This window comes from Cebus imitator, unplaced genomic scaffold, assembly GCF_001604975.1.
Source record: "Cebus imitator isolate Cc_AM_T3 unplaced genomic scaffold, Cebus_imitator-1.0 Scaffold4, whole genome shotgun sequence".
Taxonomy (NCBI): Eukaryota; Metazoa; Chordata; class Mammalia; order Primates; family Cebidae; genus Cebus; species Cebus imitator.
The window spans coordinates 15,384,460-15,412,043 of record NW_016107319.1 but is presented as its reverse complement, the minus strand read 5'-3'; the positions used below and the strand labels follow the sequence as shown (position 1 = coordinate 15,412,043).

At 40.8% G+C, this 27,584-nt stretch overlaps 1 protein-coding gene across 7 annotated transcripts in view; it reads right to left on the bottom strand.

The window, feature by feature from the left end:
* DCLK2 (doublecortin like kinase 2) overlaps positions 1 to 27,584 on the bottom strand; it is a 201,251-nt gene that overhangs the window by 23,473 nt on the left and 150,194 nt on the right. For 4 of the 7 annotated variants that reach the window (XR_001827106.2, XM_017534944.2, XM_017534936.2 and 1 more), the window contains 5 exons: positions 15,845 to 15,920; positions 14,845 to 14,953; positions 9,815 to 9,872; positions 2,429 to 2,548; positions 2,058 to 2,204 (listed from right to left, as the gene is read on the bottom strand). Coding sequence is in view for 5 of the 7 variants with exons in the window: in XM_017534944.2 (XP_017390433.1) it covers positions 2,058 to 2,204; positions 2,429 to 2,548; positions 9,815 to 9,872; positions 14,845 to 14,953; positions 15,845 to 15,920 (510 nt within the window). In the remaining 2 variants the exon portion in view is untranslated. The remainder of the gene's footprint in view (positions 1 to 2,057; positions 2,205 to 2,428; positions 2,549 to 9,814; positions 9,873 to 14,844; positions 14,954 to 15,844; positions 15,921 to 27,584) is intronic. The other 3 variants (XR_001827107.2, XM_017534938.2, XM_017534950.2) reach the window with 1 other exon arrangement.

Below are 27,584 nucleotides of genomic sequence, written 5' to 3'. Positions count from 1 at the left end.
TTTGTGATCCACCCACCACGGCCTCCCAAGTGCTGGGATTACAGGCCACGGTGCCCAGTCCTTTTTACATACTTATTAGCTTTCAGGTTTCATTTACTGTGAAGTCAAAGTTCTTTGTTCATTTTTCTATGGAGCATCTTTTTCTCATTAATAGATGGATATTCTTTAATAGTAACTTTTTGTCAGTTAAAGAAGTTAAAATATCTTCTTGAAGTCTGCAGCTTATCTTTTTATTCTCTATAGGTATTTTGATTTTTTTTTCTTTTTTATTTTTATTTATTTATTTTTTTTATTGCATTTTAGGTTTTGGGGTACATGTGAAGAACATGCAAGATTGTTGCATAGGTACACACGTGGCAGTGTGATTTGCTGCCTTCCTCCCCTTCACCTATATCTGGCATTTCTTTTTCTTTTTTTTTTTTCTTTCTAAAGAACATTTACTGCCCTGTTTATCAATGCAAACAAGTACTATTCGTTGAGCGGCATTTTTCTGACGAGCATTTGTATTTGATTACATATTTTATACTTTAGAGCAGTTTTCTTTGTTTTTCTAAAAAAAAAGAAAGAAAAGAAAAGAATTAAAAAAAAAAGAATGAAGGAGAGGAAGAAAGAGAAAGAGGAAGAGGGAGAGAGAACGGGGGTGTTGCTTTATTGCCCCGGCTAGAATGCAGTCTAAAAATGGGTATGCCTATAATTGTGCTTAACAATAGAGACATGAAAAAAAAATTGGAGGACTGGTTCTCAATTAGCAAGCTGTGTCTAGATATCAAGATTCACCATGAAGGTGAGTTAAATATGGCTTGAAGCTTAGGCCATGTTGGGTTGGATGGGTAAGAAAGGGTTATTAACAGGACAGGAGGCTGAAAAAGCAAATTGAGATCAGATGAAGAACTCTGAGTACCGCTTTAGAATAATACTTTATTTTTAGAATAATAGGATAAAATAGGCTTCTAAAAAAAAAATGGCATCTCTTGGTCTCAGTTTCCATGTCTGTAAAGCTGAATGGACTAGATTATTTCCAAAATCCTGCCCTGAAAATAAATGAACCCCCCCTACGTTCTACTCCTGTCTCCTATGAGCCTCTAATCCTGTCTCAAATTCATTCGTCACAATTTTTTGTCCTATAAAATAATTTTCCAGCTCACCTTTAAGTCAGTGCCATCAATTAAAATATAAATGACAATGTATTTTCTTTCTTTCTTTCTTTCTTTCTTTTTTTTTTTTTTTTTAAAAGGGAGTCTCACTCTGTTGCCAGGCTGAGGCACAGTGGTGCGATCTTGGCTCACTGCAACCTCTGCCTCCTGGGTTCAAGTGATTCTCCTGCCTCAGCCTCCCAAGTACAGGTGCACACCACCACACTTAGCTAATTTTTGTATTTTTAGTAAAGATGGGGTTTCACCATGTTAGTCAGGATGGTCTCGATCTCTTGACCTCATGATCTGCCTGCCTCAGCCTCCCAGAACATGTATCTTCTTATGTCTGGTGACATGCTTTGACTCTGTGTCCCCACCTAAATCTCACGTTGAACTGTAATTCCCAATGTTGGGGGAAGGACCTGGTGTGAGGTGACTGTATTATGGAAGCAGAATTCCCCCATGCTGTTCTCGTGGTAGTGAGTTCTCATGAGATATGATGGTTTAAATATGTATGGCACTTCCCTCCTCGCTCTTTCTCTCCTGCCACCATGTGAAGAAGGTGCTTGCTTCCCCTTAACCTTCTGCCATGATTGTAAGTTTCCTGAGGCTTCCCAATCACGCTTCCTGTTAAGCCTGTGGAACTGTGAGTCAATCAAACCTCTTTTCTTCATAAATTACCCAGTCTCATGTAGTTCTTTATAGCAGTGTAAGAATGAAATGCTACATCCGGTAAATAGTAAATGCAGAAAAATTTAAAAATCCATTAGTATTGGATGGTCATTCACATGAGTCTTGCTAATTTTCTAAATTTGAAGTCTCATAATGCAGGATTGGAATAGACTGTAAAATGCCTTATTTGCCTATGATCCTTTTAAAGGGAGAGAGGCATTCATTGGAACAGAAAAAGCAGGGATGACATACCAAGAGATTCTCTGGTTTGATGTCTCTGTGCACGATGCTGAGGCCATGGAGATACCTGAGGGCGTTGGCTAAGTTGTACACCATGGCACTGCCATCTCTCTCCGTGTACTTAGTTGATGAAGTAATTGCATCAAAGAGATCTCCACCCTAAAGGATACAAAAAAGAACATATCAAAGCATCAACGTGCAATCCTCTGAAGGTAAGAAAGATGGCTCATGGGCATGGAGTAGAAAATGACACAAGTGCCACTAAAATCAATTATTATAAATAATGAAAGTTACAAGGTAGCAATAGACTTTTCTGATTAGATCCATCAAAGATACTGTAAATTGTGTAACTAGGCCCTAAGAAAATCTCTGTATCCTCTTACTTTGACCAATTCCATCACGAGAAAGAGCTCAGTTGCTGTTTCCATCTCCTCGACCAGCATAATGATATTGGGATGTTTCACTCGGCGTAGTATTGACACTTCATTCTCAATCAGGTGTTCCTGTCAAATGAATGGTATAGGAAGGAGGATCAGAAATCAAAGAACCCTCTGCTCTCTCTCTAAGGCCTGGAGGACAATAGAACAAACACAGCCTGTGGATCTGATGCCAAAGAAAGCACCTCACTTGGCACAAAGGCAACTAAACTTGACCTAATTCATTCCCATAGGGACAAGATAGGTCAGTGTGAGCATCTTATTGACACTACCAAAAAGATACAGATTCCTAAACATCCCCCAAAAGGCTCCATGGTGTTTCTGTGGCACATAAAGCATACTGGCTTCTTGCTCTTCGTTATTTCTAACACCTTAAGAGGTTGCAATGCTACGAAAGCTTCAGCACACAGCTCTGTGCTTTGTAATTTAGCCAGAACCACTTTTTGATTTCAGTACACACTCACAAATAAAGACCAGGCCTATAAGAAAACTTGGCATGCTTATGGCATATAACTTCTGGCATTAGGCATTTTTAGTTTTAAACTGTTACTAACATAAATTTGAATTTCATGAAAAAAAGAACTTTCTTTCTCTATGACTGGATATGAAATCATTCACCAGATGGATGTTACTTAACATCTTGTATTTCAGAAATCTGAAAACATACAGTACCTTGGGGACCACTATTCTCATTTTAAATCTAATCACTTCTCTGAAAACACCACCTGATTATCAATCCTGGTGAGTAATGCAGTTGGGATCAGCACTGTAGCAAAATGTTTACTTACAGAATTAAGGAATTATTCTTAATACATCAACCCATAAATCATGAACAATGACTGCTCTGTTTTAAATGAGACATTAAAACTTTTCAACATGTGTTCATGTATTTTTATACATGGATGCATTAAGATAAGAGCCACCTCATCCTTTTGGACAAGAACTGGAAATAGAAATTATAACAAATGAATAAATAACATGCAGAGAAAAATCTGTTTCAAGCTCCTGCACATGGTAGGTTATGTTTCTTGAGCACTGAATGCATGGTGCTTGTCCAAGCAGTCACTCAATAAATGCTGGTGAGTGACAGTCCAAATGGTAAACAGAAGTATGGGAAAGAAAGACACCAACATTTACTAGGAATCTAGTCACTGTTTGTTAGCAGCTGTGTAGAGTACTTGTGTAATATATGAACACTTTATCCTTAGAAACAGTCACTGGAGGTTGACTGTAAACCAGGTTTCTGAATCCAAGCCCATCTTTCTCATACACATATTAACACCTTCCAAAGGGGATGAATTCAATAAATGCCAAGCTGGAATTTTTCAAAATGAAAATTATAGTTGTAAGCTGAAAATATTTAATTCCTTGAAAAGAGCAAGCAGCACCACCACACTGACTTGGGGGTTAAGAATCACACCAGGCTTTGTGTGAGAAGGAGAATCTATGCTTCTTTTAATGAACAGGGGGAGAAAGTCTTTGACTCGTTTATGACTAAACAAACGCTTCCAAATCTGAAGAATGGTGGTTCTTGGACCCCAATAAACCACAGCTGGGAAGCCAAGAAGAGGGTGTCCTACCTGTCTCCAAGGCCCATCTGTCTAAGTTACAGAGCAGCAGACAGAGCCCCAGTTCCTCCCTTGGGAATCAGCTGTACAGCCAGCTCCTCATGGTCACAAAGACAAAGACTTGGCAAACCCTCTACACTGATTCACATATTTTGAAGCTCTTGGATCATCTGCACCAGGTATATCCTTAATCACACTAAAAAGCAGGGTTAGATACACTTTTGTGAACATGTACAAGCAAGCACATGGATTTATTTCACTCTATGTGAAGCAATGACAATAGTTGCTACTACCACTGTCACTAAATAGGCTTTTATTTTAAAGCTAAATGGATCTATCACTTCTATTCTCCTCCCTTCTCCTCATTTTCTCCAAAATTGGAAGACTGTATGTTTGCCTCTCCTTAGGGGCTGTGTTTGTGATGCTAATTTAGTGATATCTGTAAGATAATCCCCATCACCAGTAACCCAAGAGCCTCTCTCAAATTGAAGTAAGATGCCTAGCACATAAGGAGACTACAACTCCCAAAAGTTATTATCTTTTTCAATAAAAGGCACAACAGAAGGTCTTCTGGGATATATTGTGGAACTTCTCCTAAGGGCCACTAGCAGTGTTACCTTTCAAATACTGCAGCAACATTGCCTTCGCCATCATTTTTTAGCCCACTGAATTCCACTTGACAAAGAATAGAGTGCATGTTTTAACACATGGGAGCTGTTAGCCTTTATTTCTCAACCTCTTGCTGTCGCTATAAAATTGTCTATGAAGGAACAATCCACTTTTGAAACTAACCATCATCAGAAACAATAAAAGTACTGCATAAAAATTTTTGCATACATTACCTTCCTATTTCTTGTGCAACCTACATGTAGTCTGTTTCTAATATGTAAAAACTGCTATCTAGATTAAATTTTCCGAGAGTATTTCTAAATATGAGTATCGCTGTTATCTTGTATCATACTGAACTTACATTATTCAATTATCTACCATTATTTATGTTAAGTGATTCATGATTCTAACTACGATTAACATATGAATCATTTCATGGCAGTGTTCCACAGTTCTGTATGAGAGTAAATGATGAAACTGCTAACTTGGCAAAGGGCACTGCCTTATCTTTGGACACAGTGATTTTTTTATATACAAAGAGAGAGGGATGTATGTGTGTCGGGGGGGCAGTAATAACAGGAGAGAAAACAACTCTCCCACACCAGACTAATCATCTTGTCTGAACCGTCCCAGCCCATAATGCAGTCCTTTCCTCTGCATTCTCCATCTCACTGAAGAAACCTGGCTGTCCCAAGCAGAAACAGGAATTGTGCCCTGATTCCTCCTTTCCTCCTCCTCCTCCTCATGGGTGAATAATACACCCACAATCACCAATGTCTGCCGACCTAACTCCTTGGTGGCCTCTGAATCCATCCATTCAATTCTCTGTATTCCTCTTGCCAGTCCCTTACCTAGACTTCTAGGCATTCTCACAGGGAGATTTCTTTTTTTGAGACAGGGCTCATTCCATCGCACAGCTGGGGTGCAGTGGTGTGATCCCAGTTCACTGCAACCTCAACCTCCCAGGTTCAAACAATCCTCCCGCCTCAGCCTCCTGAGTAGCTGGGACCACAGGTGTGCACCACCATGCCCAGCTAATTTTTCATTTTTGTGGAAATGAGGTCTTGCTATGTTGCAGGGCTGGTCTTGAACTCCTGGGCTCAAGGAATCCTCCCACCTCAGCCTCCGAAAGTGCTGGGATTATAGGCATGAGCCACCATTCCAGCAGTTTTCTTTATCTGGAACTTTCTTCACCTACAACTTGGCACAATCCTATGTACTTCTCAGGACCAGATCAGATCTCCCCTCTTCTTAGTCACCTCCCCTGCTCACTCACAGCTGGGTCAGGTAGTCCTCTCACCTGTTCTCACAGCCCCATATCACAGATCTCAGCCCACCATCTTCCAACTGTTTGTGTGCTGGTCTCTAACCCTCTGCAACTGAGAGCTTGTGGAGGTTCTGGTTACCTCACTCTCCAACAACTAGCACAGTTACTAACACAGAGTAGGTACCGAAGTGCTCATGTGAAAGAGTAGACACATCACACGCTCCCCTGCCCACAGTGGCTTCACACTTGGTGTCCGTGTTGCTCAGAGCACAATGAGAGGAGAAAGTGGTGGGAGAGAGAAAATGTACAAATCACCACATGTGGTTTCTGTGGTAAACATACACAACAGACTAATGGACACCCAAAGACATCAAGTCCTAATCCCTGCAACCTGGAAATATTACCTTACTTGGGAAGAGTTCTGCAGATGTGATGAAGGGTTCTGCCATTGAGAGATAACCCCAGATTGTGGGGGGCACAGGGGCAAATGCCATCACAGGTGTTCTTAGAGAAGCACGGGGAAGTTTCACACAGACAGAGGAGAAGCTGCGTGAAGATGGAGGCAGAGACTGGTGGGACGTGACCACAACCCAAGAACACTGTTGTCACTGGATGCTCGGAGGCCAGGGACAGATTCTCCCCAGAACCCCAAAGGAAGCATGGGTTTCTGACTTCGAGCCTCCTGAACTGTGAGAGGATAATTTTCTGTTGTTTTAAGCCACCAAGTTTGTGGTAATTTATTCCCACAGCCTGGGGAAACGGATACTTCCAAACACACTTCTGGATTTATGTCCTGCCTGGGCCCACACAGATGATGAATGTAAAACTGTATACTGTGGGAAGACAAAAATGGACCACTTCTAAGCACCAGAACAGAAGCTCAGGGCTTCGTACACTGAGGGAATTCAATAAATACTTACTTAGAATGAAAGAGAATATTAGAACTGGAAGAATTCTTAAATTTATAAATACCATAGCCTTCCCAAAAGCCTCCATGAATCTGGCCCCAATGCAGCTCTTGCAATAATCTCCCACTTAGAAGGGCCCAGCATGCTTTCCATCTTCTGGGCCTTTGCTCAGACTGTTCTGACCACCTTGCAGGCTGCTTTTCCACTGCTGCCTATTGAAACCCTCCCTACCCATTGTTCCTGCTCCAGCCCAAATGCTTCCTTGGTAGCATCTTCACTGGTCACCTACTTCTCTCCCATGTGCTTCCCCTGAACTCCTGTAACATTCTTTGCAGGACTGGTATTAATTTATATATTACCTTATTCCTAGCACAGTGCAGCCAGAATATGCACCAATATCTAGGTGAATACATTAATCTAACAATGCCAGCATATATTAAAGATGAACAAACAGAAGGCAAAAGAGAGTAACAATGTTTCCCAAGTTCCTATTACCAGAAGAAATGAATAAATTAAACTTAGAGAGGGAACACAGTAGATCAGCCAATGTACAGGCCGTGTAACCAGACAGCCCAAAATTCCAGTCATAGCTCTGTCTCTATGTGACTTTTTGGAAGCTATTTAATCTGAGTCTGCTTCCTTATCTGTAAAACTGGTGCATCTGTTTTGCAAGTCATTAAAGGTAATGTGCAAAGTTCCTATATATCCAAGCCAGGATTAAATAATACAGTGTAACAAATAGCAGATATTATTTTCAGCATTAATTTTCTGTATAAAGCAGAGGTGACCAATACTCCAAAAACAGTGACTGAACACCACCCCCTCAAATTAACAAAAATTCTCTATATAATTTTTTCCTAAAAATAAAATCTAATGGGAAAAATCAACCTATTTGTAACTAATCAAGTTTCCAAATTATAATTTTATACAGTCTTAATGTGGAAAAAGTTGTTTAGATAAGCAAAATGTAAAAGTGGAAAAAGTATTTGATCATGCATTATACAAACAGAATGACATTCAAAACTAGAGAAAATAAGATCCAAATGTTAGAAAGAACTTATCCATTTGCCTCAGCACTTAGTGTACTCAACTACATTTTTTTTTCATAAAAAGACCTTTTTTCTTCCAACCATGGAAACAGCTGTTTAAATTTTAATCAGGTAAACCATACCCTTACTATAGCACCTTTTTTTTACTGTTTTGAAAAAAATTTTAATACAATTGTATAGAATCTGGCTCACCAAATTATGACACGTTCTGCTTAAATCACACATGGAAAGCAGAATACTTACACATATGGGGAAAAGGCTATTAAAGGTGAAAAACATTAGTAATATTGCTAGAAGAACAAGCAAAGCACATCAAATTATTTAAAGAAAATTAAGGAAAAGAAAACCTTACTTATTCAAAGGAAAAAGGTTATTTTGCATAGTCTATGCTTCATTAACTATCACAGTGTAGTTAAAAAAAAAAACAGCAAATGACAAATTTGCCTCCTGGATTTTCCATTCTGCATTCTGAGAAGATTTTTCTAAAACATTTGAGCATAATATTTTATGTTTTCTGTTAAAAATACACTATTTTGTAGAAGTCCAATGAAGACTAGTTTAGGAGTTCCATAACTATAAAATGACAACTGTAAGATCAAATCCTGCTAATTATAAATTCTAAAGTCCTCTGACATATTCATGTTGGCAGTTAACATGTGTTACATTTTTATTATATAGTAGCACTTCTCCATTTTCCATGGCTTAATTCAATCAATTCCCACAATAACCTTATGTTCTAGGTGTCAATAATAACCACAATTTAAAGGAAGAAATAGAGGGGTTAAATAAATTTTCCAAGAAGAGGCAGAGCCAGGAATACACTTTATAGAATCTGGCTCTAGAGCAGCAGTGTCCGCCAGAAATATACACCATGATCCATAAATGTAATTCTAACCAAGAGCCACATTAAAAAGTAGGTTTTTAAAATTATAATATATCAAAATATTTTCATTTCAACATGTGATCAAATACAAAGATATTAATGAGGTATTTCACATTCTCTTTTTTTAGTACTAAGTCTTCAAAATCTGGTGTGTATTTTACACTTAATAGATTATTTCAATCCAGACTGGCTACACTGAAGGGCTATGTAGCTGTATGTGGCTGGTAGCTCTGGTGTTGAACAATGCGGTTCTACAGCTTGTTCTCTTAGTTGATATGCTACCAGAAAGGAATCTAAAAAGGTCTTTGTCATTGCTGCTATATTTATTTTTTTAAACAGAGTTAAAGTATCAGTAACTGCAGCAGCAGTTTGTTCAGCAAACACCCTTGGAACACAGAGATGAGTCTCCCTTACGAGCAAAGGGCAGATTTGTTTCCTGACCAGGATAATGAAAACAAAATTCTCCTCCGGGGCAAAGACTGGGCAGGACTGCTAGCATCTCCTCATAAGATTGAGGGTTTCCTAAGCTCAGAGTTCCCTAGCTATGACATAAACCCACTGTTTATAATCAGCCAACAGAGCCCCTCTGCCTCACTGCCATGGGACTTGGGAGTTCGGGGAAACCAAAGCAAGCATGAGGCTCATGCCACCTGCTGTGTTACGAGTAACAAAGTCTTTTGTCTGACTCGGAAATCCTGTGTTCTGCTAGCCTATATGAAGCTGGAAGGCTTTGTTAGCTTCCAAGTAAAGTCCAAGGTGCCTCACAGTTCTTGACACACCTTTTGAGTATTGTTGGGTGTTAAAACAGTTATCTCCCAGAGAAAAGAATCTACATTTTCTAGTTAGGACCAACATCAAATCAATTTACTGTTTTAGGATTAAAGTTTCTGAAAAATAGCAAGAATAAAACAGCTTGACAGTTTTTCCCACTATTATTGGTGTCTACTCCTGCTGTGATGGCCAAGCCCTCACTTAAATTCCCTCATCACAGTAAACATCTCACCAAGTTACTCTAGTTTCTTTTACAAAGGAGTTATGCATACTATACCTTTCCACAACATTTGGCTTTGTCTATAATCTTTAGGGCAAACTCCTTTCCAGTGGACCTATGGAATAATCAGAGGAAGACCATTTAAAGACATAAATCAGATACCATCATCCCTGTTTTCTTTTTTTCACTTTAAATTTTTGTTTTCTTTTTTTGTAGAGACAAGGTCTCACTATGTTGTCCAGGTTTGTCTTAAATTTCTGGACTGAATTGATCATCCCATCTCAGCTTCCCTAGGTGTTGGGAATACAGGCGTGAGCCACCACACCTGGCTCCTTCCTGTTTTCTTCTACAGCACAGACCAGGAAGGAAAAACGTGGCTCTTCCTCTGTGCATCAAAGAAAATATCTACTGGATTCAGGCGAGAAAGGTACCCAAAATATTAAAAACAAAAACAAAGCCATACTGTGTATTAATTAAATATCCTCTCATAAATATTAACTGTAATATTAAGTAACTCATATTTGAAGTATTTCAATTCTGTTACATCAGGGAGAGGCAAGAAATAGTTTTTCTATATGTACATCTCAAAATAGTTCTCTTAGGAGAGAGAATAAAGTTAAAAATAAAACTAAAAGAAAATTTTATTATCAACATATTTTTATATTAGCTCATTAACCACATTAGCCCATAATTCAAAAATGAAAAGTCCCCTGACTTTCATTATTTCTTAGCCAAAACTTCAGCTAGGATTTGATCTGGTACCATGTTAGTCACACCTTTAAGGGCTCTTTTCTGGCACTAGAGAGATCATTTACATGGATCTAAAAACCTTGAATCTAATTAATTAATTTGTTTATTTATTATTTTAAGACAGAGTCTCACTCTGTCATCCAGGCTGGAGCATAATGGCATGATCTCGGCTCACTGCAACCTCCACCTCCTGGGTTCAAGTGATTCTCCTGCCTCAGCCACCCGAGTAGCTGGGATTACAGGTGCCTACCACGGCGCCCGGCTAATTTTTCTATTTTTAGTAGAGACGGGGTTTCACCATGTTGACCAGGCTGGTCTTGAACTCCTGCCCTCAGGGGATCCACCCACCTTGGCCTCCCAAAGTGCTGGGATTGCAGGCATGAGCCACTGTGCCCAGCCATTACTTAATTTTTAATCACCTTTAAAATAATTTTATTTGAATATGCCAAAAATGTCTTTTAGTATAGGAAAACCATTCAAGGCCGGGCACAGTGGCTCATACCTGTAATCCCAGCACTTTGGGAGGTTGAGGTGGGTCTATCACTTGAGGTCAGGAGTTCGAAACCAGCCTGGCCAACACGGTGAAACCCCGTCTATACTAAAAATGCAAAAATTAGCTGGGCACAGTGGTGGGTGCCTATAATCCCAGCTACTCGGAAGGCTGAGGTAGGAGAATCACTTGAACCCCGGAGGCAGAGGTTGCATGAGCCACTGCAAATGCACTCCAGCCTGGGCGACAGAGGGAGACTCCGTCTCGAAAAGAAAAAGAAAAAGAAAAAGAAAAAGAAGAAGAAAAAGAAAAAGAAAAAGAAAAAGAAAAAAAAAAAGAAAAAGAAAGGAAAAAAAAAAAAAAAAAAAGACAATAAACAAAGTCAGGCCTCTGTCACCTATATGTTATACTCACCAACTGCATTCCACTTAGTTCATCTACCAAAGTCATATTTCCAGACATAATTTTCTTCAGTGAATCATTAAATTCACTTAGTTGCTCCAGAGTTTCCTTTTTGGTTTCTTCATATTCATCAGTATCAAGTTCCTCTCTGAAGTAGGTGAACATCATGATATGGAAAAATATAGAGTTCCAAGTGAAAAATGCAATCTTTGTACTTGTACATTAGAGAAAGGCTGAAGGGAAATATCAAAATGCTAACAATGAATGTGTTCACATAATAGCAGTATGGGCATTTTCCTACAATATGGTTACTTTGATAATTAAACATTTTTCTTTTACCAAAATGAGGCATACTAAACGAGACCACATAATAAGGCCAGGTGCCTTAGATCACACCTATAATCCCAGCACTTTGGAAGGCTGAAGTGGGCAGATCACCTGAGGTCAGGAGTTCGAGGCCACCTGGCCAACATGGTGAAACCTGTCTCTACAAAAAAATAAATAAATAAAAATAAAAATAAAAAATAGCCGGGGGAGGGGGTGGTATGTAATGGTATGCATGCCTGTAATCCCAGCTACTCAGGAGGCTGAAGCAGGAGAATTGCTTGAACCTGGGAGGTGGAGGCTGCAGTGAGCTGAGATTTGCCACAGCACTCCAGTCTGGGCAACACAGCGAGATTCTGTCTCAAAAAAAAAAAAAAAAAAAAAAAAAAAATAGTCCTTTGTGCAAGTAAGGCTGAAACTACACTCCAGAAGTTCAAGTAGTACCTTCTCCGCCTGACAGCAGGCAGGGCTGTTTTAAATACTAAAGATAAGGTAGGTGTTATTTCTACCTCAACCTCAAGGTTAAGTATTTTGCTCAAGTTCATATGTACTTGGTAATTAACTAAATGAGTTTCATAACCCAGCCTTTATGACTCCAAAGCCTGCAATGAGTTTACTTCTCTACTAGACAAAGCACTGTGAAGAACACTACAGGGGAATGCAGAATCACACATGGGGCTGCATCAATGGAGCTAGCTGCAGAAAAAAAGCCATTTTGGCTGGGTGTGATGGCACAGGCCTGTAATCCCAGCACTTTGGGAGGCCGAGGCAGGTGGATAATGAGGTCAAGAGATCTAGACCATCACGGTGAAACCTCATCTCTACTAAAAATACAAGCTTGGCTGGGCACAGTGTCTCACGCCTGTAATCCCAGCACTTTGGGAGGTAAAGGTGGACGGATTGCCTGAGCTCAGGAGTTCAAAGCCAGACTGGGCAACACCGTGAAACCTGTCTCTACTAAAATCCAAAAAATTAGCCGGGCATGGTGGCGTGCGCCTGTAGTCCCAGCTACTCAGGAGGTTGAGGAAGGAGAATGCTTGAACCTGGGAGGTGGAGGTTGCAGTAAGCTAAGATCGCACCACTGTACTCCAGCCTCAGTAACAGAGCAAGATTCAACTTCCCAAAAAATAAATAAAATAAATAAAAATACAAAAATTAGCTGGGCATGGTGACATATGCCTGTAGTTTCAGCTACTCGGGAGGCTGAGGCAGGAGAATCGCTTGAACCTTGGAGGTGGAGGTTGCAGTGATCCCAGATAGTGCCATTGCACTCCAGCCTGGTGACAGAGCCATCTCAAAAAAAAAAAGAAAGAAAGAGGCCGGGCGCGGTGGCTCACGCCTGTAATCCCAGCACTTTGGGAGGCCGAGGCGGGTGGATCATGAGGTCAAGAGATCGAGACCATCTTGGTCAACACGGTGAAACCCCGTCTCTACTAAAACTACAAAAAATTAGCTGGGCATGGTGGCGCATGCCTGTAATCCCAGCTACTCAGGAGGCTGAGGCAGGAGAANAAGAAAAGAAAAGAAAAGAAAAGAAAAGAAAAGAAAAGAAAAAAGAAAAGAAAAGAAAAACCATTCAACAAAGAATGCTACAGTAATTGCAGAATACACTCGTTTTCAAGTGCAGCCGCATTTGCCAGGTGGTCACAGGACACACCGATGAGGCCTGGCTTGGAAGAATCACTTGTTCTTAAATTGTTCTCCCTATAGCATAAACCAAATCCTGCCTCGGATTTCTAACTAGTCTTTAGAAGTCATACTTTAGATGCTTAATTTGCTACTTAGGGAGTAGTCTGTGTATAAGTGCTGGGTAAAAGGACTTAGAGAACAAGGAGTTGCCTTGTGTACCAATCCAGGAGCAGTAAAGCTTCACTGGAGATCTAACAAAACGGAAAAACTGTAGTTACCAAAACTTTCTGGAAAAATCTCCAGAAATGATTAAAAAAATATCACTTAGAATGCGTAGGAGAGCAGCCTATAAACACCAAGGCTCTAATTTGAACAAACACTCTAATCTGAGTCTTTTCTGGTTTGAATATTGTTTAAAAAAATTCTGGAATAGGCAAAAATAGGCTAATTGTGATCTTCTTTTCTGAGACAAAGTCTTGGTCTCTCGCCCAGGCTGCAGTGCAATGACACGATCTCAGCTCACTGCAACCTCCGCCTCCCAGCTTCCAGTGATTCTCGTGCCTCCCCCTCCCTAGTAGCTGGGACTCGAGGCATGTGCCACCACGCCTGGCTAATTTTTTGTTGTTGTTGAGACGGGTTTTCACCATGTTGGCCAGCTGGTCTTAGAACTCCTGGCCTTATGTAATCCATGTAATCTGCACACCTCTGCCTCCCAAAATGCTGGGATTATAGGTGTGAGCCACCAGACCCAGCCTGATTGTGATCTTAAACAGAGTCAGGGTTCATATATCCTGAACTACTGGCATATACAGTTAAGTATTAACTGAGAGGGTGGATTGCTGTAAGAATTAAGTGATTTAATATGAGTACATGCTGAGAACAATGCCTGGCACAGGTAAATACAGATGTTCTTAAAAACGATTTATTCTTCCCATTCCTCTCTGGCTCATGGATGAGACTTGATATACATTTCAGCCCAAATGAATGTAAGACAGTTTTATACTCTATGTATATAATGCATTTTTTTTTTCCTGTGGGCATGCAAAATGGCTGGTCCCAGCTGGGTACAGTCAGTTATGACTGTAATTCCAGCACTTAGGTAGACCAAGGCAGGAGGAGTGCTTGAAGCAAGGAGCCTAGGACCAGCCTGGCAACCAAGGCAAGACCCTGTCTCTATTAAAACTTTAAAAATTAGCTGGGAGGCTGAGGGGGGAGAATCACTGGAGCCCAGGAGATTGAGGCTGCAGTGAGCTATGATGGTGCCACTGCCCTCCAGCCTGGGTGATAGTGAGAACCTGCCTTTTTTTTTTTTTTTTTTTTTTTTTTTAAAAAAAAAAAAAAAAAAGGAAAGAAATGGCTGGTCCCAAGGGTAGACTTCAGAAGGAGGAAAGAGAGAGAGACTTCCCAGAAGGGTCTTTTTAAAATTAAGAATAAACTCCAAAAAAAACTATGTCTGTAGATGGACAAATAATTAGCCTTACTGTCCACTCACCTGTCTATACACTCTTTGACTACTGCAAAATTGCCGTCACCAATGACCTTTCCAATTTTGTATTTCTCAAGAAGAGTTGATGATTCAGAACATCTGTTTCCATTCACACCTGCAAAAAGCATAAATGCAAATTCTAAAGAAAACATCAGCATTTTATACTGATTCCTACGTATTTGTAAAATAGTAAATTGCAATGCATGTATTTCTAAATCTATGGTGAAACGAAATAAAATATCTTGGTACATTTCCTGAATAGAACACCTGAATCACCAATTTCCTTTTGACCTTGTTGGTTGAAATCAGAAATCTTATAATCAATAAACCTAACAAATCCCTGAGTCATCAGGTAAAATAAGTGATTAGCCTTAGGTAAAAAAGATATTTAATGAAAACTTATCCAAACTTTTTTGTCAATGTTCAAGAAAGGGGCAGAGGATACAAGATGATCGAAAAAGGAAAAAAAAATCATAAGAAAGGAGAAGGGGATAGTGGTGGGAATTTAATGTCAAAATGTTCAAGATTTCTTTTCAAGATTTTCTAGTAGAGAAAACTCTACCCAGATAAGATAGATGCCTTCTTAAGGCTAATTCCTGGCTCAAAGCTTTCTCAGAAAGGTATGTGGGTGAAGTGTTAAGATCAGCCCACTTCCCACTACATGTCCCAGTGTCCAGCACACAGAAGACACCAAATCAAGAAAACAGTTTTGTTATCTAATTGAGAGAAAGGAAGTATACTTAGAAGTTGTGAGCAGATCACCACAAAAATAAAAGGCCAAGTCTAAAATCTGAAGCTTCAAAAGCCTAGTTAACAACAGTGAGATTTTTCTATATCTTGAAGTGACCCCCAACCCCACCTCTTACTAAGGCCAAAGGCGCTAACAGGTGATGTGGTCACATCCCTCTTTAGGAAGATTGTAATTTAGCACAAGTGACTTTTAGGTGAGCACCAAGTTCATGTGCATAATTTCCTTTATCAAAGTAGTGATCAGATTGAGAACTACCTTCAGGACTTATGCAACGGTCAAGTTCAGGTCCACCGTTTGCATTAGAAGAAGATCTGCCATGCGCAGAAATCTGCTGAAAGAGGAGAATGACCATTATTTATCAGGATGATTTACAAATATTTAGCTAACTAATCCACAGACGCAGAAAATGCTTACGGAATGTAAAAATATAATGACACAGAAACCAAAGAGGCATTCCTTTTCTTCTCATCTCATCCCTCTCCTTATACACATCACATTAACACATTTCTTCCTTAGTATTTCATTCCAATTAGACATAAGAAAAATCATCTTTTCCTTTTTTTAAAATTGTTATTTTTTACTTCCATAAATGAAATTAAAAGAGACCCTATGGCATCACAGCTCGATAAGATAGTTATTAGTACACAATAAGGCTTAGAACTATAGAAAATTCTCATAGTTTCAGGCTAAACACGTGACTGCTAGAGTTTAATCATTTTATTTCCTCACATTATGTGATAACTTACGGACAACTGCAATTTTTCAAAATTTAACATTTTTATTGTTCTGTTTAATTTTGGGCTGCTGAAATTAAAGGCAACTCTGAATTGACAGCACTCTATGGCAGACTGTTTAAAAAGCCACAGTGTTTAAAAACAAGGTCCAAAGAAGGGACTTAGAAGGAAAGCCTAAAAGAAAATCACAACATTCTCTATTCCATTCCCTGCCCACAGCCACCACCCTGGTTCAGGTCCTTCTCTAGCTTCACTTGGCATTGAAAGGCCTCTTTAGTTACTCTCAGTTTCTCCCATTCCACATAGTATTACCAGAGAAATTCTTCCTAAAAATAGTTGTGATATCACCCCCAGGATTCAAAAACCCCAGTGTGTCTTTGTTACCAGCATAATAAGTAACGCCAAAATCTTCAGCATGGCATTCAGGCCACAATTTGTCCCCCTACCTACTTGTCTGATGTGTTTTCCACCACCTGTTCTCATGCGTTTTATACTTAGAATAATTCAATTTGCTTTTATCTTTCAAAAGTTCCTTAAACTTTCCAAGTCTTAATTTTCTCCTCTGAAAATGGAGATAGTAACAATACCCAACTCAAAGATTTGCTAGAGAATAAAAATTAGCTTATCCCTGGAAAACCACTTAACACAGTCTCTGACATGTAACACTAACTCAACATTAGTTTATCAGTGCCTTTCCTTAAAGCATTTAGCAGAGAACCCTGAAATCAGTAATTAAGAAAGTGAAGGGGGCATGGTGGCTCATGCCTATAATCCCAGCACTTTGGGACACTGAGGCGCGTGGATCACCTGAGGACAGGAGTTTGAGACCAGCTTGGCCAACATGGTGAAACCCTGTCTCTACTAAAAACAGAAAAGTAGCTGGGAGTGGTAATGCATGCCTGTAATCCCAGCTACTTGGGAGGCTGAGGCAGGAGAATTGCTTGAACCAGGAGGTAGAGGTTGCAGTGAGCTGAGATTGCACCACTGCACTCCAGCCTAGGCAACAAGAATGAAACTCCTGAAAAAAAAACAAAAACAAAAACAGAACGGTTGTGAGCTGTGGAGTGTCAAATGGCTGTAGGAGACCTTTTGCTAAATAATTCATCCCAAGTGGGTTCCTCCTCTAACCCAACTGTTCCTAGACTGTCAGTCAAGAAAACAAGAGCTCCAAGTTAAGATCAGCCTTTTTCTTTTCTTTTTTAAAAAAAAAGACAGTCTCGACAGTCTCACTCTGTTGTCCAGGCTGGAATGCAGTGGTGCAATCTTGGCTCACTGCAACCTTCACCTCCCAGGCTCAAAGGATCCTCCCACCTCAGTCTCATAAGTAGCTGGGATTACAGGTATACACCATCACATCCAGCTAATTTTTGTATTTTTTAATAGAGACAGGGTCTCGCTATGTTTTCTAGGCTGGTCTCCAACTCCTGGGCTCAAGCCATCTGCCCGCCTCAGCCTCCCAAAGTGCTGAGATTATAGGAGTTAGCCGTCATTTGGCCTGGCCAGCCAAATTCTTAATGGAAATAAAGATAAGAAGAATATAATTTTTCTGGAAAGTTATATCTCATAAGATAAAAAAGATCTCTGCTGATCACTGCCAGCCCCTGAATAAAGTAATGGGGGAGGTGGATAATCAATGCTTGGAAAGCATGGAGGACAGCGACCGGTGAACCCACACATCTAAATCTCATAGCCCAGGGCAAGGCAGCCCCACATGGTCAGGCCACAGGCAGCTGGGTCTGGTGTGATCACTAGACAGGAACTACCTCCCCTCCCGGCACTCAGGGCCTCAGGACTTTGAGGAGCATGCAGATCCCCACACCCACTGCTGGGGTCCTAAGACCTGTACCTGTGTCCCTGCTCTCCCTGAAGCCAGCTTGTTCAGCTGTCCTGGAAGCAGGTAACGGTCCTGTAACAAGTCCCTTTCTTGAGATAATTTGGGGAGCACTGGTTTACTGCAAGCTGATGTGTTGTCTGAGTTGAGCACACTCTGAGAAGCAAGTTTCAGGAGGGGCTGAAACACAGGCATTTCTACTTCCATGTACATTTTCACATGGATCAGCAACTAATCGAAGTGTTTATCAGTTGAGCTCCCGTGAATCACTGTAATGTTCCCAATGTTTATTTTGATTAAACCTTCACTCCCCCCTACCCTGATCCCCTGTACAGCCCAGCAATTACAAACCTAGTATGTGTTGGGATTTACAGGTGACATGGAGCAGGGAAAGAGACCAGGAAACAGGACAAGTGGTAGAAGCCTGGTCTCCAGTGATTAAAAGAGGGTGGCACCTGGGCTGAAGCCTTGAGCCTCTGAAGGAAAAGGGGGCCTGGTGGACAAGGAGAGGGCATGGCATGGGGCCAAGCCAAGGGGAACTTTCAAATGTACCTAACAAAGGCTCCACTAAACACCAGGAAATGCAGCTTCTTAGCAAAGAATAAGGGAAAGGACATTGTTCAAGGCTGTCAGATTAATATTTTTAAAAAGGTATTAAGCCTCAAGCATTAAAATAAACAAACATGTAGCGTCAACAGGGATGACTTAGCCAATTACTTAACCAAATATGTTCCTTTATTTGAAAATAAGCCTTTCCTAAAGAGAAGAAAAAAGCATGAAAAAAATAAAGGGAATAATTTTGTTATACTGCAGCAGAACAGAGAAACATTATTAGACACGGAGACCATTTTCTTCTCCCTCTTCACTCCTCATTAAAATCTACAGCAAAGACTTGTACTGTTTGAAGGGACAAGAAGATGAAGATGTATCGTTATTACTGCCCAGACGTTTACAAGCTTATGAGGAGAGATAGGTGTACCTAAATTTAAAACCTTCAGCAAAACCTCTGCATTTCAGGATAGCTGCTGATGGTTACAAATGACTCTGAAGAGCCGTGAGAGGGAGCCATTTTGCTACAGCACAAATCTGAGCTTCTGTTTGAATCGCTCAGCTAGTGATTCAGTTCATTTGACCTCCCAGTAATGAAGCTTGGCTTTCCAGAGGTAGAATAAAAGCTGAGTATTCACTAAGATCTCTGGACAGATCGCTGGCAAGTGTGAAGCATCTATTGTAAAATATAAGGCAAAGCATTCCCAGTGCCCTGAGAGACATGCAGACAAAGAGCAATGAAAATACAAGAAATAAAGCTATGACTTTGCAAAACTGTCATCATTTCCTTTGCAAAATGTGTATATTCCCTTGTCTCCTGTAAGAGAGTTACTGTTTTGCTGAAGCAAGAATTGAATTAGCACCAGAGAGATCAAATATGGCATTCAAGATTAAACCTGTCCCACTTCTATTGTCAAACTAACAATTTCTATTAAAATCTCTAAAAATGCTAATGAGCATTCCTGCTTTCATCAGCAACTATGACGCTGAGCCAGCACAAAGGAAAATGCCTAGATGCTGTATATTAGCGGGGTCCTCCTCAATAAAGCATGATGGACGGCAGCATTTGTGGTTTTTCAGGATACCATTCCTAATTACCAATTGGTTCAGAAAGATGGCATTGTGTTTGGGGGTGGCAAAGAGGGCAGGGATATATTTCCTAATGAGGTCCTGATTCTGACTGGTCAAGGAGGGAAGGTGACAGAAGAGAACCTTGAAGATCTTCTCTGGGATCTGGTGCCCCTGCACCACTTCCCTACGTCTCTGGTAGCAGTAGAGCATAGCTCCATTTTTATGAATAAGCAAGGAATGGAAATGTGCAAGAATCCTCTTCTGCTAAAAACTTTTTTTTTTTTTTTTCACACGAAAGTTTTTAGTTTATTAAGCTTCTCATGAAAAATCCACAACGGCCATAGACAACATCATTGCAGCACCTTTACTCCTTCGGCTGTGATCCAATCTCCGGCTCACTTTTTGCCAGCGCCAACATTGGCCTTTGCAGTCCCCCTGACTTCCTTCATTCTGTTCTTGCGTTCCTTTCGTTGCTTTCTTGAGGTCTTTTTCTTCTCATACAGGCCATGTCTTGCAAGTCTATGTTTGGGTTCATTTTTCCTTGCATAATCCAGGGAATCATAAATCATGCCAAAGCCAGTTGTCTTGCCACCACCAAAATGAGTTCTGAATCCAAATACAAAGATGACATCCGGTGTGGTCTTGTACATTTTGGCTAGTTTTTCCTGAATTTCTGTCTTAGGCACTGTTGCCTTCCTGGGGTGAAGGACATCAATGACCATTTGTTTCCTCTGAAGCAGTCGGTTGGAAAGTTCATGAACTTTCTAGTGCGGATAGTTACTGTGTCGTTCATGATGGCGGCCTATCCTTACACAGCCGGGGAGGAAAAGAGCAAAACTTTTTTTTTTTTTTTTTTTTTGACACAGCCTCGCTCTGTCGCCCAGGCTGGAGTGCAGTGGTATGATCTCAGCTCACTGTAACTTCTGCCTCCTGGATTCAAGCAATTCTCCTGCCTCTGCGTCTTGAGTAGCTGGGATAACAGGCATGTGGCATCATGCTCGTTTATTTTTTTATATTTTTGGTATAGATGGGGATTCACCATTTTGGACAGGATGGTCTCAAACGCCTGACCTCAAGTGATCCACCCACCTTGGCCTCCCAAAGTGCTGGGATTACAGGCACAAGCTGCTGCGCCCGGGTGCTGAGAACTTTTTTAAAAAGACTTGAAAAGAGCAGAAAAAGCTTTATAGTGCTCTCAACTGCTAGCATCATTTAAAGGCATTCATGGCTGAATGAGGACATATGACAATGAGCAACACTCCAGCTTTCTATGTTTTTAGCCAGGAAGTTATATCGGGGGTCCTACGTTAAACTTCTTTGGTAAGCAGATTACCACAATTTCTACAAATTTGAAGTTTAAGGAGAAATGTTAAGTACTACACTAAAACTGGTCTCTGTTCTGAAACAGGCAAGTCTCTAAACAAATGTAGCAAGAGTGGTTATTTAACTACATACTATGGCATATTATTGTTGACTTGAGTTTAACACTAGCTACCATTGTGCTATATTGATTTTCATCCATGTTCCTGACTCATAACTCCCATAGCGCTTGTTATAATGTTGGAGTGCTTTAGGCCTCAGAAAAAAGTATCTCTGACCTTCTCCTGCCCTCCTTTCACCTGCCTAAGGCAGGAGGACTCCAATCTGACTGCAGTCATAAGACTCATTCCAGAGGAGGTCCTGCCCCATACCCTGAAGCAAGGAATGCTCTACAAAGAGGCTAAGAAAAATCAGAACAAACTGGCTTTGCTGGGCTTAGATCATACCCCTTTTTGTCCAGTCATATTTCTACAGGGTTGTCAATCATGCCTCTGAAATGAAGCCTCCCTAAAAATCCAAAGGACAGGGTTGGGAACACTTCCAGATAGCTACCTGGAGGTTTCTGGAGGGTGGCATGCCCAGGGAGGCCACGGAAGCTGTGCATGCCTTCCTCCACACCTCCTCCTATGCATCTCTTCACCTGTATTCTTTGTAACATAACATCCTTTATAATAAATTGGTAAACACTTCCCTGAGTACAGTGAAGTGTTCAATGAAATGCTCTAGCAAATTAATCAAACCCAAAGAGGGGTCATGGAAATGCCAACTTGAAGTTGGTCATTCACAAGTTCCAGGGGCCCAGACTTGCCACTGGTGTCTGAAGGAGAGGGTAGTTTTTGGGACTGGACCCACAAACCTATGAGATCTGATGCTATCTCCAGGTAGACAGTGTCAGAACTGAATTGGGAGGACACCTACCTGGTGTCTGCTGTAGAACTGATTGCTCACTTGGGGGTGGAAAGAAACATATTCCCCACATTTGGTCACAAAAGTCTTCTGTGCTTGTTGTTTTTTTTTTTTGTTGTTGTTGTTGTTGTTGTTGTGAGTGCAGAGTAAAAACATGGTTTGAGAAAGTTTTCCCTAATATTTCATTTTGACTTTTTTATAAAAGGACAAACTTGAAGAAAATCTAGGAAATATTTGTTTATAGTGAGTTGACTTTCTTGAAGGCATTTTGGAAAATGGCATCACAATTCAAGTGGTAAATGGTCTACCGCAAGGGTCAAGTCAGAAACATTTTCTTCCTCTTCTTTTCTTTCTTCTTCTTTCCTCCCCCTCTGCCTCCCCCCCCTTCTCCCCCCCTCCCCCCCTTCTTCCTTCTTCTTCCTTCTTCTTCCTTCTTTCTCCTTCTCCTTCTTCCTTCTTCCTCCCTCTCCTTCTCCTTTTCCTTCCCCTTCTCCTTCTCCTTCTTCTTTAGACACTCTGTCATGCAGAGTGGAATGCAGTGGAGCAATTTCAGCTCACTGCCCACTCCACCTCCTGGGTGCAAGTGATTCTCCTGCCTCAGCCTCTCGAGTAGCTGGGATTACAGAAGTGTGCCACTATGCCTGGCTAATTTTTTTATTTTTTTGTAGAGACAGGGTTTCATCATGTTGGCCAGGCTGGTTTCAAACTCTTGACCTCAAGTGATCTGCCCGCCTCAGCCTCCCAAAGTGCTGGGTTTACATGTGTGAGCCACCAGGCCTGGCAGATCAGAAACATTTTCTATGAGGGACCAGAAAGTAGTATTTTAGGCTTCATGGGTCATAGATTATCTGTTGCAACTCTCACTCTGCTACTGGAGTATAAAAGCGGCCATATATATACAGATGAGCATGGGTATGCTCCAATAACATTTATTCAGAAAAACAGGTGATCAGCTGAATTCGGCCAGCAGGCAAACTCCTGGTCAGCAAGAACTTTCTTAGGAAAGTTTTTCCTCCAATATAATTCTTATACTTTTAAACTCTAGAACAGAACAACCTTCAGGGTATGGTTGCTGCCATAAAGCAGCCATTCTCTTCCCTCGCATCTTAGAATCACATAGGAAGATTTGGAAATTTCTTTTTTTTTAAGACAGAGTTTCACTCTATCACCCAGGCTGGAGTGCAGTGGCACGATCTCAGCTTACTGCAACCTCCATTTCCTGAGTTCAAATGATTCTCCTGCCTCAGCTTCCTGCCTAGCCTCAGCTTCTGGCTAGTATTTTGTATTTTTAGCAGAGACGGAGTTTCACTGTGTTGGCCAGTATGGTCTTGATTTCCTGACCTCGTGCTCTGCCTGCCTCAGCCTTCCAAAGTCCTGGGATTACAGATGTGAGCCACCGTGCCCGGCCCTAGAAATTTCTATTATCAGTCTGCATCCCAATTAATTAAAGAATCCCAGGTATCAGGATTTTTTAGAAGCTCCGCAGATGATCTAACATGCAGCAAGGTTGAGGACATCCATGGAGGAAGTTTCTGGCAGCAATTGTAATTAACTGCTCTGCTACCATGATCTGTGTAAGTTTGCTCTGTCACTCTAACCACTGCAAGTCATCTGTAGCCAAAGAACAACCTTGTCTTTGTAAGAAAAGGAAATAGGACACCCATATAGTTCACTGAATCCTACTTTGTGCCAAGTCATGAAGTGAGTATTTCAAATTTTATCATCATCTCCACTGACCTGTGAAGAAATCAAAGCTTAGAGGGGTTATGTAACTTACCCATCACCACAGCAAATGTGGAATCAGAATCCAAACCCAGGCCTGACTCCAGAGCCCAAGAGCTTCTTGGCAATTCTCACTATGTCCTATCCTCTAAGCTTATGAGACAAGCCCTGCAAGGCTATTAAACTAACTAAAGGAAGTCACCCAATTCTAGACTTGCTGATCAAACTATACATTATAGTATATGTACAACATGTTTTATGATTATATAAAATAGTAACATTCCTGTAATTCAGTCACATAATATATAAATTGATAAATTCACAGCCTTTCCTCACATAGAATTTAAGATAATTTTTTTTCTTTAAAAAGATAACTTCTGAAGTATACTAAAACTTTAAAAAGTGTATATATATATGTGTGTGTATATATATATATACACACATATATATATATACACACACACACCAGATAGTACTTATAAACAGATTTGCATCGCTGGCATTTTTGTGGTTTTTAAACATTGGGAACATCATTTCCACTAACTAGAAGGAAAACCAGTATAAAATACTATAAATGCTGAATTAGGAATGCATTCAAGAACAGAAACCTTTATTATTTTCATATTGGATTTCTGATAATTTGAAATACTTTGGTATGAGTAATGAGATACGAAAACAATCAGAATCAATACCTAGAGGCTGGTAACACAGGCTGTATGCTTATACCTGGTTTCGTTTGGCAAAAACAGTGGCACTTAAAACTTGTGGCTGGTTAACAGTGGTAAACAGAATCCACTGCCTATACATGAGCAACGCTGAAAACAACAGCCAGCTCTACAGTCTATCAAAGGGGCAGCGTGGAACCTGACTTCTGCTTTCCCGTTTTTCCAAATGCAGACACTACCTCAGTTAACTACACGGCCTGCCAAAACCAGCAGAGAATCTCATCACACCCCTCTGAGTAAGCCTTTCGAATAAGGTGTTGGTTTACTGGATTGTGACCAACAGACAGGTGGTGTGACCATGCCTACTTGCTAAAAATACCTGCATGTTTTCACTGTGAGGTTTCACTGATTTCTAGGATGCCAGGGTGATGAGAGAGGTGCCTGCCTCTTTAGTTATAACTATCGACTACAGGCAGCCAGGATGACAACCTCTAAGTCTCATATCCATTCAATTACCTGTAATGTACTACCAAGAATTATTTCTGGGCCCACTTTTATGAATAATAGGGCATTTAAGTTTAACACATGTGCTGGTTATTTTCAAATGAAATTCTTACAATTGATCCTATTTATACACTGATTTATTCGGTAAACCCTCCCTGCATCCCCACAAAGATGGACTTCAGCCCAGGTGAGCCACTTACTTCCCAAAGGCACCAGATCTGACTGAGCAAGTACAATGTGAAAATCACTGTCCTCAAGCAGAGTCTGAGATGCATTATGACTCATTTTGTTAGGGTACTTCCAAACCGCTTAGTTCCTCTTTTTGTTTTTGTTCCGCAAAATCAATTATATGCAAAGACAAAGTCACTACCCATCTCTGGGGTAATGAGAAGTGGTCAGTTTCTTAGTATTAAAGATTATCAACTAGTTTTAATTACAAAAGAAAAGCCAAAGCTCCAGGGATAATCAAAAAGTCTAAGGTCAGCAGCTACTGTGGATTTACATTTCACAGCTTCCAAAAGAAGTGTTCAAGTTCAGAAGGTCGAAGAGTTACACTTTAGCTCTGCCAATCAGGATGAGATACTACCAGCCCTTTCATCACACTTCACAAATCTGGAAACTCTTTCACCACCAGCAGACCCAGGAGGCATCATCAGATAAAATATCAGCACATCAGACAGTTTATAATCTCAAGATGTTGGATAATGTTCCAAATGTACTTTTTTCTTCCTTCTTTCAACCGCCAAGAATGCTTACAGCAGACAGCCTCCAGGCACACACTCCAGCATCAAAACATGAGACATTTTATCCCTCAGTGTCCACAGATGTGCTGTGACTCTGAAGCTTTAAGTTACTACTGCCTTAAAAGTCTTAAACTGGAACATGAATGATGAATTAAAGTTCAGGGAAATGCTTTCTTCATCCATCTGGGAGCTGATGACATATTTACTACTCTTTATTGCCTATCTGTCCCAAAGAAAATGCTGTGATTTAAGCATAGCAAATATTCCTATGGGGAAAGTTATCAGCTAGATTGAAGGGACTCTGAGGAACTTACACAGAGGAAACAGAAGATCATAGGCTGGGGTCAAGCAGAAAAATGGAGAATCAGGAAGACACGCATTAAGAGAAGCAAATGATGTCTGCAGGGGTGGGATTCTAGGATTTGAAGAGGAGGGGGAAAAAATGAGTAGGGCGTCATCAGTCTGAGAAACAAAAGGACTAGAAGGAGAACAAAGCAATAAAATTGATGGGGTGAGACTCTGGACTTCCTCAAAAAAGAGGATGGACAGGAAGGTTGGGAAGGACAAGATAAGGAAGCCGGAGCAGCCCAGGGCAGAAATTTTGGGTGGCTGATAAAGAGATGAAAATGGAGAGAAGGCTGGTGTGCTGCCAGATTCCACAATGGCCCTCGGGAGCCCCCGCTCCTGTTTTTCATGCCCTTGTGATGTCTCTCCCCTTGCTGAGTTGGGCTAGTGTGTGATCACCAAGATATTATGGAAAAGATGGTGTCTGGCCTCCAAGGCTAGGTCACAGAAAGGATAACAACTTCTGTGCGGCACTCTCTCTCTCTTTCTGATCACTTGGTTTTGGGGAAAGCCACCTGCTGTGTTCTGAGGAAACTCAAGCCAACTTATGGAGAGGTCCACATGGCGAGTAACCAAGGCCTCCTGCCAACAGCCAGCACCAACTTGCCAGCAAGTGAATGAGTGACCACGGAAGGGGATCCTCCATTCCCATCAAGCCTTCAGGTGACTATTGCCCTGGGACATGTCTTGACTACAAACTCATTAAAGATCTTGAGCCAGAACCACCTAGTTAAGCCGCTCCTGAATTTGTGACTTGCAAGAAATGTGTGCGAAAATAAATTTTTACTTTTGTTTTAAGCTGCTAAGTTTTGGGATAACCTATTTCTTTCCTTTTTTTTTTTTTTTTGTTTTTCGTTTTTTTTGAGTCAGAGTTTTGCTCCTGTCACCCAGTATGGAGTACAATTGCATGATCTCAGCTCACCACAATCTCTGCCTCCCGGGTTCAAGCGATTCTCCTGCTTCAGCCCCCAAGTGGCTGGGACCACAGGCATGCACCACCACACCCAGCAAAGTTTTCTATTTTAGTAGAGACGGGGTTTCACCATGTTGGCCAGGCTGGTCTTGAACTCCCAACCTCAGGTGATCCACCCACCTTGGCCTCCCAAAGTGCTGGGATTACAGGCTAGGATAACTTGTTTCTAATAGAGTCATTTATAGATTACTAAAAGAGTTGGAATATGTGGAAAGGGCAGGAAAGCAGAGATAAAGGGAGAATTGGGAGGGAAAGCTGGTCATAGAAAAGCAGAGGAGGTAATAAAATCTGGAGTCTGAATTCTTGCACTTTCTCTTTCCCCCTTGCACACTACTGCATGTTAGTTTTTTGTAAGTGAAACTGCCTTTATGTGAAAATAGAACCTGGAAACGCCATAGTTTATGGTAAGAAAGAGTAACAAGTCTACTCTAACTGTTTTCTCCATATTTAATCAATCTCAATCCTGTGCGGTAGGTCCTATTAATCCCTTTTTCACAGATAGGGGTGATGTGACTTGCCCAAGGTAAAACAGCTTAAGAGTGTCCAGGCCAAGATCACACCCAGGCACCTGGACTTCACGTGCTTTTTTCCCATTTTTAATTTTTTTTTTTTTTTTTTTTTTTTTTTTTTTT